We start from the raw sequence: 14,798 nt of genomic DNA, 5'->3' as shown, positions 1-14,798 counted from the left end.
CCAACATTTTCTTATGGTATTTTTCTCATGATGGAGGACATTTATAAAGAAAAATAATTTTTAAATTGTGTCTGAATATTTCTTTAATTAAATTGTTGTGAATCTACAATCGGTGCATCACAAGCTCCCTGTTCGCTCTATCCAGATGTACCAACTTGAAGAGAACTAGATCCATTCGTTTTCATCAACTGAGATGGCATGAGGCTCAAAACTGTATAGCTCAGGGGTGTCAAACCTGCACCTGACCCTCCAGATGGGCTGTAAGCTAGTGGAAGAGAATGTAAACAGATAGATGATGGGAAATGAGGGCAGGCTTATTCTGTCCAAATAGATATGCCCACAACTCAGAGGGGAATTTCTAATAAACTACTGCCATTGAGCAAAAATATGTACAAAAAAACCCCACGGATTTTTTATTTTTTCTTAGTTAAAACAAATCTGGGAATGCTTTAAAAATAGATGATTGGAGTCTGACTTTAAGCTGCAATATATAATTGTGTGCCAAATGGCTCTATGGATTGAGGGAAAACCTAAAATATTTTTGCAAAAAAGTAATAATCTTTTTTGCTAACCAAAGAATGAACTGTGTTTAACGTAAAAAATAACCCCAAGGCCTATAAATTCAAAATGATATCCATCTCTGTTGATATTTAGACCTCAAGTCTGTAAAAAAAATATATTTGCTTTCTTTTTTATTGGTGGATGTGTTGAATCAGACTACTTTCTGACATAGCAAAACACCCACAAAATTAAAAAAAAAAGCCACAAGTCTTGATAAAGACATCTGATGTACTTATCAAGCCTTCTATGGCTTCTCATTGAGAGAAATGTGATTGACAAGTGAATAAGACACAATATTGAACTTCCTGTCCATCTTTCCAAAAAATTATTTCAAAAGCAACATTTTGAGACACAAGTCAAAGCCCTGAGTTGAAACATTGCAGGGTTCACTTGCTTCAGTTAAGATTATTTGGTTTGCTTTCATACTGTGGAGGGAAAATAGTCTGAATGGATGTGTATGTGTGTAATACTTGATTTGTAACTCATACAATACAATTCGGACATAACTGTGTATTCACATTTAAACTCCATCAAAAATGTACGAATATGAAATAAAATTTAGGCACACACATCTTGAAATTACACCAGCTTAAAACTAATTAAAAACGTCTCCTATATGCACCATTCCCCCCATATATCGACTTTACCGTGTTCACTTGCAAATTAACCAAGATGCACATATCTTATGGATTTGGGATTCCTTGTTTGGTCTGTTCAGTTCGGTGAGATTTCACACCTATCAAATATAGCATTTCACCTGAGAAGATAAATATGAAACGGTAGCCGCTATGCCTACTTCATTTCATGCCTCATAAGCATCACAACAACAGTCAAAGATGGTGGTGGTAGTGTGATGGTCATAAGCTGTTTTGCATCCCCGCGATCCAGACAAGTAAATTCATAATTCAATGTGCTTTACCAGAAAAATGCTAAGAAGAATGTATGGTTACAGTGTTAAACTTCTAGTGTGATGTCCCTCTGTTTCATTATGATTCCAACCCACAAGTATCAAATGTTGAAATTCTTCAAAAGACCACTGACAGCTGGTTTCTAAAGGTAGCAATTCCCCACTAACCACAGTATTATAAAGCCAAATTTTACTTTTAATAGCGAATGCGTTTAAAGCCAATTTTAATATTGTTTTTGTGTTCCTAACAAAGTCACTGAGAGTGCTTTATTTTCCAATAGGTGATGTCAAAGATTATCAGTCTAGTTAAAAAGTAGAATAATGACCAACTATATGAACAAATGTGCATGTCTACCTATTAATTGCACACAAAAGAGGGGTTTAATGAGTAGTCTAGTCAATATTAAAACCAAAATCATACTATGTAGTTGGTAGCTACAAAAAAAAAAAAAACTCTCTGGTGAGCATTACAGTTTTATACATGGAAAAAAGAAAAACTTAAACGATTTTGGAGATGATAACCTTCTTAGTTTTGTAGGGATTATTACATGTTAGCAGCATTTTTTATAAAGCACCTCTTAATGACTGAAAACACAACTCTCACTAAACGTTAGCATGATGATGTAACACTCATAATAGTGCTCTCATAATAGTGCAAAGCAAACATTACATCACAGCTGGCCATTATACAAAATTAGCATTTTCAGCTTGTATACTTAGAGTAAAATCTCTTAATATCTCATATTTGTCCAAATTTAAAAAAGGAAATTGTCTTTCCTTTTTGGGCTTCTTGTTTCTTAAGATTCTTTGTGTGTGTATTTTTTCTCTATCATCACATGCATCTCATATGATTAAAAGGAGATTTTTTTTATCTTCCAAAAATCAAACCAACTCAGCAAATACATCAGCACTTCTCTCAGCTGATAGATTTCAGCTTCATCATTGCTCTCCATCACCATTAAATAACCAAATTATATAAATGGAATAGCCTGTACAGCACATTCACATTGGATGTGAGGACCCTGAACATATCTATATTCCGTGGATGTTTAGTCAGTTAGTTTTCATGTGCTGTTCATAAATAGGCTTTATTTTGTTTGTTTCTTCAAAAATTAGAGTTAAAGCATAGAAGCTATTTATTTGCTAGTCAGGGTTGCAAAGTTCAAGTATAGCTTCAAGTAAAGATGAGGGCTGTGCTAATTTAAGATCAGGTTGTGAAACTAGGACAAAGTAAGACCTGCCCTCCTGCTAACCCAAAATAAAAAAATAAAAAAAAACAATGCCTGTTTTAGATTGGATCAACAAAAAGAGGAAACTGCAAATTAAATAAATATTTGAATAATTGTTGACATTGTTAGTGTTATACTGTTTTTAACTACACTTTTAGTCATGTAGAATGACAATGGTTCTCCATTTGTTATGTATGACTGTGACTTCTTTTGTCATTTCTAAAGGTATAAAAAGCTGACATATACATAGTTTAGCGATATGGCTGCAGGGTGGTGTAGTGGTTAAGCACCCCTGCCTTAGAGCAATAAGACCACGGTTGAAATACTCTGTGTAAAGTTTGTGTGGGTTTTCTATAGGAGCTCCAGGTTCTTCTCACAATCCAGAAACATGATTCAAGGGTTTGATTGGTAAATAAATGTTCATTTAAGAAATGGACACTGTATTTTAACAAACATCTGAAATAAAATGTAAATATGCCAGAGTTTAGCCACAAGCTAATTTCCATCTGCAGTCTCCGGGCAGGTCAAAAATATTGAAGAAATGAAACTGATTTTTAAAGATGACTTGTACTTGCTTTTATTTTATTTGGTATACTGTTCAAGAAAGTTAAACCCTTCTAAGACAGAACATTCTATTAGAAAAGGGTTAATCTGAATGGGAGCTCCCAGTCACCTCTACACTGCTACACTGGAAGAACAAAAATTCTGTTTTATGAATTCATTTAATGGCGGGGGGGCACATTGGTGAATTTTAAGCATCCTTTGGTGTGAATGTGAATGTGGGTGATTGGATGTTCCTGCGGCAGACTGGAGACCTACTGTATCTGATGAACCCCACCCTAATGCTACAGTCACAAATACAACTGCTAGCGCACCGTGGGGAGGCATCGCAGAAGCTTCAAGATCGCATGCCGCCACCTGACTTTTTTTGATAATCGTTGGCGTGGTCATGAATGTAGATGGTGGCAGACGGGCTGTCGTCAGGTGTAAAGAATGATTTATTTTTTTCATATCCCAGGCGGTTGGTGGCACTTAATACGGATGGAAATCCAGTTATCGGCTGGTAACTGGATTTCTTATGTCCATAGGTGAGAGTTGGAACAAAGATTGACCGATAAATAGAGAGCTTTGCTTTCTGGCTCAGGTCTCTCTTCCGGTGCAGCGACCGCATAACGGTGGACATCACTTCAATCAGCCTGTCGATCTCACGCTCGTGAACAAAACCCAAAGATACTTAAATTCCTCCACCTGAGGCAGGAGCAGTCCCACCAAGAGAGGGTAAGCTACTTTCTCCAGTTGAGAACCATGGCCTCAGATCTACCAGTACTGGCCCTCATCTCATTTTCTTAAAACTTCTGGAGCCACCGCGAGGCATGTAGAAATGCGACTGCGACTTACCAATTACAAATCCTGCCAAGCAGCCATTTTGCTGAAAAAAGTTGTATTTAGGTCACCACGCTGCGACCTAAATGCCTAACCTAATAGCAGCTGGGATAGGCTCCAGCAACCAGATGATTGGTTCAGTTATTATTTTTTAACCAAACATTTTTATATATATTTTATCTGTTATGTTTTTTAAAGATATAATTCTCAAATTTTGTGATATTTTATAGCTTTTTATGTTTTATGTATAAAAGACATGATTCAAATAAACGCCGAATTATGTGGTACTTAGCTATACAATTATTTTACAATTAGGAACATTTTTAAAAAAGGTTTGTAAAAATTTAATATCAATTATAAATTAATTGAGCATGTAGGTTTTAAAAGCTATGTGAAATTGTTTAGATTAATCTTTATATTATTTCGTCACAAAAAGTTATTGTGTTGTTGGTGTTTGATCCTCATATGCAAATCTGCACACATAGAATTTGCTCTGACTTGTGCATGCGTTTGGCACATAAAGTTCAGAAATGTACCCTCGGTTTGGCTCCCTGTGATTGGTTAAAGCTCCTGTCACTCACTCTGATGAAAAAGGCAATTCTGAAAGACGAGTCACGGTTCCTCTCAGCCAATCACAGCTCGGTTTAATTATGACACCGTGGGATTCCGCGAAATAGTTTCTTGGAGTTGGGAGAACTGCTGCGCGCTACTAAATGGGACAAGTTGACGCATGAATGAGAGCGCGCAGGAGGCGACACAGACCGGCAACAACCGCTCGTCGGCCGAACTCAGCTGTTTATCGATCCGCCGGTTAGACTTATCAGCCAGAAGGAGGGAAAAGCCGGGGAACGACTAGAGCGGTTATCTTTCCTGAGGCGGTCTTTATCCGCCCAGCATCCTTAGCTAGAGAACGCACAGGACAGACGCATTTAAGAGGACACGTGGATGATCCACCAGAGGACCCCTGTCCACATTCTCGACCAGTTTTCTCTGCAGAATTTCGGTAGATAAAAGAGAGTGGCGGAATCTGCGACAGTGATGGATGTCTCTGCAGACTGCGTGGCCGCTCGTCCTCTGGAGAGGACAGAGGACGTGCTGAAAGACACCCAGGAGAACCGGACTTTACTGATGGTGGCGATGATTTTACTGGACTTAAAGAAATGCAGCCCTGAGGACACCAGTGGAGGCACGGGCGAAGCCGAGGAAGAGGAGGAGGAGCGGCGGGACAGCTGCCGCCTGAGCGGCGAGGACAGCCGGACCTCGCCGGTCCTCAAACAGCCGCGGAACCGGGTGGTGGGCAGACAGGCGTCCCTGGAGAAGAGACACTGCTGTCCCTTCGACGGCTGCGGGAAGGTCTACGGGAAGTCGTCGCACCTCAAAGCCCACCTCAGGGTCCACACCGGTGAGTGTCCCGCCGGCGGACACGCCTACGAAACTCACAGGCTCGGTTCTGTTGACGACAGCAAAACCGCGCTGCGTCACTCCAACTGTCGGTTCTGCTAGCTTAAACACGGACTGTTCTCCGTCATATTAGCATAAAAACATATGAAGATACAGAGGGTTAAAGAGAACAGTAAAAGTTTTAGGTGGTATTTGCCCCCCGCGTGGGTTCCGTGGCCTCAGGGCCTACGTGACTAAATGTTCCCTCAAGTATTAGGAAGCGCAGTCCCGCGAATTCACCTGCCGGTGGGGGCCTGCCTCCGAACCGGACTGGACCGGACACAAGCTAGACTTGAGTGATAAATGTGTTTTCAAACTGTGTTGACATGCAGCAGAACTTCTGGGAACACGGCGTGCTGCTGCGGGGGTGTGACACTTCACCCACGACCACGGTACATCGTGTTACCCTCTCGAAGCCCTCCGCTCCGGTGTCTATTTCCGGTTTATTTTGGGGGATAAATGCAGCTTTAGAAGCAAACACAAGTTGCAGTTTGGTGTCTTCTTATTTTTTTTAATCGTTAATGATTCACACAGGTAGGTCACTGCGACACTGTTGTCCCCACATGTTCTATCCGAAAGTAGCCAACCGCGCGCCACCGTTTCCTCATACGTCACTCCCTCCCACCTCCCCTTTCGAATCGTAAACAAGAGGAGACATGTGGTCCAGAGGAGCACGTGCGGGAGATGGGTGGGGCATCACGCCTTGTTTGGAGTTTTTTTTTTTTTTTTTTTACAATTTTCTGTATGGTTTTCACCAGTCTCTTCATTTTATTTTTTTATCCACAATAAAAACATGGGTTTGTTTTCATTGCTTTGCTATCAAAGTTCATCCATATCTGTGTTTGCAGTTTGCTTTAGTAATTACACCCTATCGTCTCCCTTGTATTTGTAGGCTATTATTCATTTTACTTCATTTAATAATTAACATTAAGCTGTAAAAACGAAATAAACTAAATTATCACATTGATTTAAGTGTCCAGTCCTGCACAGTAGCACCACCCAACTACATGTTTTGCATGATTTCTAATTTTTTTCCCTATCTACTTGAGTTATGTGCTGACTTTTTACACCCTTTGCATTCTAAGGACAACTCTTTGATGAATAATGTAATGCGGATCACAATCCAGCCATAATTGTAATGACATCATGTGAAATAACATGCAATACCACCAACAACCACTAGAGGTTATGCAAGAGTTCAAGTGAATAAGGACTATTTCTTCATCAATTTTTCAATTTTTATTGATGTGGTTTGAATTTTAATTGCTGAATTTGAATGAATCAAAGCAGATAATTGGTTAGTTTTAAAATCAACTATGTTCCAACTGTGTTTTCTCAGGTGAGCGACCCTTCAAGTGTACCTGGCCAGACTGTGGTAAGAAGTTCTCCCGGTCCGACGAGCTGACCCGTCACTACCGCACGCACACGGGCGAGAAGCGCTTCACCTGTCCACTGTGCGACAAGTGCTTCATGAGGAGCGACCACCTGACGAAACACGCCCGGCGACACGCTGGCTTCCATCCAAGCATGCTTCAGGGTCCCAGCGTGGCCAAGAGACGCCGCTGCTCTGTCTCCATGTCCTCCTCTGATTCTGGAGACCAAAGTCCCTCCGGAGTGTGAAACGTGCACACCCTTTCATACTCGCATAATGCTACACAGTAGATACAGAGGTACACACACCCACATGCATGGTGCGCATACCTTTTCATAAACGCTGTCAAGTCGGACAGATCATCCAGCCAGGACGCAGTTCAGGGAGCCCTATCATCACATGTGGAGTCGTGCAGCAGGAGACACAAACACGTCCAGCCTGACTGTAAACAAATTACCATCTTATTTCTCGATGTAATTCATATTTATTAAGGGTTGTGCAGGGATTGTCAGAAAAAAGCCTAGCTGTCTTGCCTTGTTCGATTTGTAATGTGCAACTTTTTCTAAAGGAATCCCTCTTTCAAAGGGCATTCCTGTGCATACACACTATTGCTTTTACAAAATGCTGCACATGTTGATTTTGCACTGTGCTGCATTTGAAGATGCTAATAAAGTACTACAAAGGAACTTTTTACCAAGTGCACTGGGAAATATGTGCAAATAGTCCTTAAATACTTTTTTTTTTAAAAATTTTTCTTTAGTTCTGGACCATTAAAGAATAAAGCAGTATTACAATGTAGATATATCAAATATACTTGCTGAGTATATTGTAGTTAAGTGCTATTAGAAAATAAGAGAAGTCATAATAATAGGAAATTTGTTTTTGGCAATAGAAAAAACTTTAGTGCCGTGTGTTTTGAAGCTTTAGTTAAATATTTAGAATAAAATATTTTCATACAACATGAGATACATGCACCTTTATACATCTCTTTAACAACATGTGAGCCATTCTCATAGAAAACCACTTCAGCTTCTCTTTTGTTCTTTTCTGACTTGAATTGCGCAGGACAACACAACAGGGTAAAGCCTCTCAGGAGTTGATGGGTAGCTTCTTTTGGCTTGGTGAACAGCAGATCAACAGTACGGACGGTGCCAGTTGCTGTATGCTGTAAACAGGTTTTGTTAGTGTGAGGACTGCATTTCACAACCCATTCCGCCGCATGTGGCCATGCCAATCCACACTACGCCCCCATGTGGCGACACAGAAGCACATTTCCCAAAACAAAGAGTCACGCAACAGAACTTTTTTTTTGTTTGCTGTAGCATGTGGAGGACAGCCCTCATCCTTCATTAGGTGTTTTCCTTCATGTAGCGCGCTTGTTTGTATTTTTATTTGTCTACTAATCATTTTGTACATATTACTAATGGAATTGAGGGTTTTCTCGTAAGTTCACTACAGGAGCCATATTGCAGTGTTGATGTCATAAAGTTCTCTTTTTATACTTGCTATTCATTCAATCGTCCAAATACAGAAACCACATTCATTTGCTTGCTAATTATTTTTCTGTCTTTATTTATAACTGTGATTAAAGCTGGTGCCTTTCAGGTGGAAATCCTTGTTTTTGATGCAACTGTGCTGCAATCAGGGACTGATGATGCAAACTCCCGCATTGATGCAATACAGACAGCTGTGTAACAATTACCGCTCATGGTTTTAACAATAAAAGAACTTTTATTTCTTACTAAGCATTCTCCTGCCTCTCATTTATTACTATTTTGTATACCAACCAATTCAGAACTGTGTGACGGGGATTTCCATTTGTGTTTTAGTTTATTTCTGGTTTTCATACACTGCACATAACAATAACATTGTTAAATACTATAATGGGAGTGTTTACAATACAAGAAAATCTTTCAAATAAAGGAAACAAATGAAATCACTTGTGAGTACATAAAAAATCATTGATGGCAAATGCTCTTCAAGTAAAACAAAAATGAACAAATACACGTTTTCATTCTGAAACTTCTGTGTAATTAAGGCATACTCTAATAGCAAATAACTGATTCAGGGAAGAGAGAGGCTTGTAAATGTGCGATTAGAGGTCATCCAGTTAATAATGATTCATAAAGAGATTACAAAAAAAAAAAAAAAGATTTCTGTACCTCATTTTTGGACGTGTGGGTTTGTGCATGCATCTGTGTGCGAGAGAGACTGGACTGGTTATGTGCTCCTGCATCAGTGATTGTGACACTAAAAAGGGGGTGAGAGCAAGGGTCTAACTTAATAAACTGCCTAAAGTCTCTATTCCTTTGGTTTTCATTACTTAGGGATGATGGGAGGGTGTGCAAAAAGCCTGTTCCAGAGTATGAAGTCTTCCCTTTTGACACAGTCCATATCGGATAAGCCACTGTTGCTGCTGACCAGGAAAAGAAATAAAACTCAACAAATATAAAAAACAAAATGTGCAAATTTGAACTAACGCAGGCTGAGCTAGTGCCACAGCAGCAGTGTGAGACGGCACAACAGAAAGCGAATGTGCAAAACCTACGTAACACCGAACATTCCCTCATCCCATGCTCCTCATGCAGTTTGTTTCTTTGTCGTATTCGTACATTCATCCCTGAAAACTGTAATGCACATCTCCGAGCCGGAGAGGCACAGAGACGCGGGTTTTGAAGGTGTTACTGAGCTACTCTGAGCTACACCGCGATACAATCAACATTAGACATCCTCTAATTTTGTTTCTGCAAGTCCGAAAACATACAACCTCCCCCTCTGATTTCCCCCCGGGTTTAAAAAAATAAAAGAAAACTAGCAAATCACTGACAAATAAGCAGACTAGCTGAGTCATCAGTTATTATGTTCATTACTCTTCAGGACGATAGAAATCACTTTACAGCATCAACTGACCTTTTTTCTTTACTGTATCGTCTATTATACCAGAATCTAGTATTACATCATTCCATCAGTGAGGAGCTCTCTACCCGAAGCACCTGTCCTACCATAGGAGGAATCCACCATAATACTTCTTTAGGCTCCTCCTCTTAGATTTTAAACCCTTTTGTTCATTTGTCATCACCCTAGCGCTTTCCTCTCATGACAAAATTCTACCAATGCCTCGACCTTGCCACCAAAGTGGCAATAAGAACTCACGGCGGATGACGGCGGGGGTCGTAATGTATGGGAGGGGCTAGACTCAGAAGGCCAGAGGAGGGGTTACTGGATTTGGCAGGTGGTGGAGGAGGCAGCCTGACAGCACATGCAGGTGGGATTGACTGATTTGGGTGGGATCAGATCCAAGTCTTCGTCGTCGGGGATTTCGTCTAGACGATAACCGTCTTTCAGCAGCTGTATGTTCAGATCCTGATTGATTTGCTGAAGAAGAGAGAAAAGCATCATCCATTTAAAGGAACAAATGCTATTTTATACCGAACCAAAATATTTACAATTTTCTTTGTAAAACCAGAACATTTTAGAGAACCACTCAATCAAATATTGTATTATTTTGTGGCATTTTTCTCATGTATAAAATTGAATTCTCATATCCATTTAAATATAATTGTATTGTTTGTTTGCATGTTTCTTCTTTATTTAATGTTTTTTTTCTCTAGTTGATTTTTTATCATTTTGCAAGTGTTCGATGCCAAGAACCCTCTTGAAAAAGAGAGGTTGCATCTCAAAGGGCTTATCCTTATGAATGTTTCAAATAAAAATATATTTATGAAGAAAATGAAGATTTCTTAATTAAAATTGTTGTTAATCAGGAATAGGTGCAAAATCATTTGAAAAAATCTTGTAAATATGACGTAGGCCTACAAGTTGATTTTAAAATAGATCAAGGATAATTAAAGTGGGACTATGTGCTACGATCCAACTTGTAAAGGATTTTTGGCAAATTTTAAACACGGATTGCGAATTTCCTAAAAGTTAATCTGAGCTGTGCTTTAAATACAAAAGACAACAAAAACCTATTTTCACTGGAAGTTTACAGTTCGCTTCAGACTTTTAGGCAATAATGTCTCTTAAAATTCCAGGTAAAAATGTTCTTTATTTGTTTCAATGAGATGTAAAGTAAATGAAAAGAGAGGAAACTGCAAGCCTGAAAAATAAAAGACTTGGAAACACCAACAGAGAGACAACATTGTGTTTTTCTTGAGTGTTTTTAAGTCCTTTCCTTTCAGACACATAAATGCATGTTTTTCAGGATACAAAGTGTTCTTTTTATTTTGTAACCAATAAAAAATGAAGACATTTTAAAATTTGGTGTACTTTCCTTTATCCAAAGCTTTAAATCCTCTAAAAATGTAAGGTTTTTTAGCTGATAAACATGCAGCTGGAAAGGCATTTGTAGATGATGAATTTAGCAGCAGGACCACAGGGGACTGAAGGTGTGTCAAGCTGTGCAGAGGCATTTTAAACTGGCATTTTTTCTGGCTCTCGCAGGGCAGATGGATTAGCTTTCTAAAAAGTGTTTGCTCTGTATCGTTGTAATAAGACAATTTTAAAAGAAACATGTCAGCTGTGCTATGAAGCATCATCAGATGGACGCTGGAAAGCATTTGATCTCATATCAAATTAAAAATGTTGAAAATGTAACATGAAGATAATGAGCTATTAGGCTCTCAACAACAGCTTAGACTTAATAAAAGATAGAAATCAAATCTCACCTCAGCAGATGAGTATCCTGATGATGAATATCTCGACATGTCAAAATCATCATCACTGCAACACAAATCACAAAGTATCATGAAACTCCTTGATAAATTACATTCATGTACACCAACGTGTGTGTGCTCACCTGTCTGTATCTAAGGCCACCAAAGGCTTTTCATCTGGGCTCTGGTCTAAAGAGGAATAGCCTTTATTGGGGACTACCAACCTGCAAACAGGAGAGGTAGAGGGGAATAAGAGTCATAAACCAGGAAGAGTCAGTCTGGCGGAGATGATGAGAGAAAACAAACGAGAACCTAAAGTCACAGCTGAGCTCCAGCATGAGAAGTGGACAAACAATCAATACAACTATTTCAAAGAGTTATTGGTGTACACGCGTTCAGATACACAACTCTAAAACATTTCTACAAGTCAATTTTAGTCTGCAAAGATGTGAATCAGATCTAAATAAACTTTATTTTACTGCAGTACTTATGTAAATCTACCGATATCCAGAGTAATTAAACTAAAGGTTATCTTTGGTTCTTACCAAAACCCACCCATGCTGGTCCTTACCGTGTTCTGGCCATAACATTGTTCTTCTTAGGCTGCTGGTTGACGGGACTCCCGACAGTGTTGCAGTTCTTCAGTGAGCCCGTTCTGGCCAGCTCTCTTTGTTTCTCTGCAGGACATCGGAACACATGAGTGTTGGGTTAGGATTGGGAACTTTGGTTTGGGTTATGTCAGTAGTTAAGTAAAAAATAGATTCGTATCGAAAATTCATTGAGAAACTGCAGTATCGTTTGAAATCCACAGATAGGAACAAGATTATGTTGGTTAAAAAGTATCGAATACATCTAGATGTAAATATTTGATATCTGGCAAACTGCAGTTTCTCTTTGTTTTTTTTCTACTGTGTTTGTATTTTTCTGTAGATGTGATGCAAACAGAAAGATGTCCACTTCCAAGTCAATTTATGAATATTTCTTTGTCAAATGCCATGCTATATAATTCATAGCTTTAAAAGCGATATGATTAAGAAATATCTAGATTTTAGCGTTTTTGGTAAAAGAATCTGACTGTAACGTACTGCCAAAAAGTTAGTTGAATGCTTTATGTATCGATTCGTATTGATATGTATATCAAATCGTGTGAAAGGGAAAGATCCACACCCCTAATTTTTGGTCATTGACTGATCAAATATTAGATAAATAAGTTTCTGTATGAATAGGTAGCATTTTATTTGTTGTTTTACATGTTGGCTGGATGTGAAATTAAAAATTAAATAAAAAAATGTCAAGTTCTTATCGAGTATTTCTTTTGTTTAAACTAGCTTTAAGTCTCACACATTGCTGTGCTAAAATGAAGCTGTTTTTCTTTTTTATTTTCAAGTTTAATGCCTTACATCTCACTGACGTCAATTTTCTAAAATATCCATTGATCTATTTTGACTGACACTTGCTGTCTATAATACAACTGGATGTTTGTGTAGAGACACTTGCTATTAAATAGTGTGGCTCACCTATTTTCATCTGCAGCGGCGAGAGCTTATAGTTGATGGTAACCGGCTCCCCCTCCCTGGTGACGGAGTGAGCCTCTGAAGCAGTGGAAGCAGCCGGGTCCTGGAGACAAACATGGACAGAAGGACCAGCACAAATGGCATTATTGAGACAGCTATTAATAATTCATGCCTTTCTGTCTGCATAATATAATGCATGGTCTGGTTGTTGGGAATAAAGGATTTATAAATATAAAGCGAGCAGGGAGATGTTTTTATTTGTTATTTTCCAGTTGTTGTTTTTTTCTTTTGAGAGGAAGGCCCTGTTAGATGATCCATGAATAAGAGGCCTCTCAAATAACCCACGATAAGGAGGATGCTCAGAAAAACAGGATCTGTCTATAGTCTGATCCTTGCAGCGGGGCAGCAGAGGCCGCCCTGCAGGCTGCACAGCTCCGACTCATGCAGGCCAAGAGCTCGCCGCTGAACTATGACAAGTTTATTAGGTTATAAAAGCGCAGACTCAAACGCAAAGATGGATCTGCGCTGACGCAGGGCCGTCAGCAGAGCCTGGATGCTGAGGATGAGGGGGCAGAGTCGGGATGGGGATGCTTGTTTACGCAGACATGACGGATGCTGCGCAGCGGAGACACAAACACGGCTCTCAGCGAGCAGACGCGCCTTGACGCGTTCAACCAGGGGAACTTACTGCTCTCCTTTACAGGTGATGGATGAATTAAACGCCACACCACCCATCTGCCTTAACCCACACAAAGATAACAAAGCAGAACGCTTTGGCTTGATATCCTCCATCTGCGCCTTACCAGCGGCTGCATCTCAGACTGCATCTCCGCCTCCTGCACCGCACTCGGCACTTGGAATCTGTCGATTTCCTCCATCATCGTGGCCGCGCGCGTCTTCCGTCCTCCTCTCGTGAAGCTCTGGTTCCCGACGTCGAGGAATCCTCAGTGTTTCGGCTACGATTTGGGACAATGTTCGTGCTTCTCCGGTGATGAGCTACATCCCAGCAGGCAGTATGTCGGCGGTGGTGTGAGCAGTTGGATGACGAAGACTCCACCACCCACTTCCGGGTGAGGGATCCCAAGCAATGGTGCGGGGGGGTTTGGGGGACTCACTGGGCCCCAAAAGATATCTGACCATTTAGTCAAATATTGTTTTTTTTTTTTGTTTTTGTTTTTCGTGAAAGTATGTTATGTATGTTATCGTGCTTTTGCAGGACTGTAGAAATAAATACATAAATACAAAACAAACAAAAAAAACATCAGATTTGTCAAATCCTAATATTGCACACTAAAATAACACAATTTGCTTAGTTTTTAAACTGAAGTTAAAAAGTATGGAGCCCCTAGAGCACATGTGTCAAAGTCGAGGCCCGGGGGCCGGATCCGGCTCTCCAGGTAATTATATCTGGCCCTCCAGATCATTTTATTTTATTCTTGTTAATGGCCTGACGCTATCTTGTGGTTTGAGCTGCTTTTCTCTCTCAGAATCTGACATTGATCACAGATTTAGTGTTTAAGCGTCACTGGTGTTCCCTCCAGGTGTTAAATTTGATGTATTCTGGAATAATATTCTTGCCTGTTTTTGTTCATAGTTATGTTTTAAAAGTTACATTTCTTAAGTTTTACAAAATTAAGTTTGAGTGTGTTCAATAAATGTTTATCCTGTTCTGCGACCTAGAGTGTGTTTTGGATTTTGGCACCCAGGGCGATTGAGTCTGACACCCCTGTCTTAAAG

At 39.7% G+C, this 14,798-nt stretch overlaps 2 protein-coding genes across 2 annotated transcripts; one reads left to right on the top strand and one right to left on the bottom strand.

Moving 5' to 3' along the window:
• The first annotated feature begins 4,737 nt into the window (after nt 1-4,737).
• Nucleotides 4,738-8,633, top strand: klf9 (Kruppel-like factor 9). The gene is made up of 2 exons (XM_024275559.2): nt 4,738-5,482; nt 6,860-8,633. The coding sequence occupies exons 1-2, from the start codon at nt 5,119-5,121 to the stop codon at nt 7,138-7,140; spliced, it is 645 nt and encodes a 214-aa protein (XP_024131327.1). The 5' UTR covers nt 4,738-5,118; the 3' UTR covers nt 7,141-8,633.
• fam219ab (family with sequence similarity 219 member Ab) lies at nt 8,601-14,280 on the bottom strand. The gene is made up of 6 exons (XM_024275560.2): nt 13,865-14,280; nt 13,065-13,164; nt 12,119-12,224; nt 11,691-11,771; nt 11,560-11,614; nt 8,601-10,267 (listed from the first exon to the last, which is right to left on the bottom strand). The coding sequence occupies exons 1-6, from the start codon at nt 13,940-13,942 to the stop codon at nt 10,109-10,111; spliced, it is 579 nt and encodes a 192-aa protein (XP_024131328.1). The 5' UTR covers nt 13,943-14,280; the 3' UTR covers nt 8,601-10,108.
• Between the last annotated feature and the right edge of the window lie 518 nt (nt 14,281-14,798).

The sequence above is a fragment of the Oryzias melastigma genome, linkage group LG9, assembly GCF_002922805.2.
Source record: "Oryzias melastigma strain HK-1 linkage group LG9, ASM292280v2, whole genome shotgun sequence".
NCBI lineage: Eukaryota > Metazoa > Chordata > Actinopteri > Beloniformes > Adrianichthyidae > Oryzias > Oryzias melastigma.
The sequence above is the reverse complement of the archived record's forward strand: the minus strand, read 5'-3'. Positions and strand labels throughout refer to the sequence as shown.

Bases quoted from the DNA above. Each gene is read 5' to 3' on its own strand.
- klf9 (XM_024275559.2), top strand. From the start codon at position 5,119: ATGGATGTCTCTGCAGACTGCGTGGCCGCTCGTCCTCTGGAGAGGACA. The intron at 5,483-6,859 runs GTGAGTGTCCCG...GTGTTTTCTCAG, and splicing joins CCACCTCAGGGTCCACACCG to GTGAGCGACCCTTCAAGTGT.
- fam219ab (XM_024275560.2), bottom strand. From the start codon at position 13,942: ATGATGGAGGAAATCGACAGATTCCAAGTGCCGAGTGCGGTGCAGGAG. The intron at 12,225-13,064 runs GTGAGCCACACT...GATGTCCTGCAG, and splicing joins GCCGCTGCAGATGAAAATAG to AGAAACAAAGAGAGCTGGCC. The intron at 11,772-12,118 runs GTAAGGACCAGC...TCCTGTTTGCAG, and splicing joins AATGTTATGGCCAGAACACG to GTTGGTAGTCCCCAATAAAG.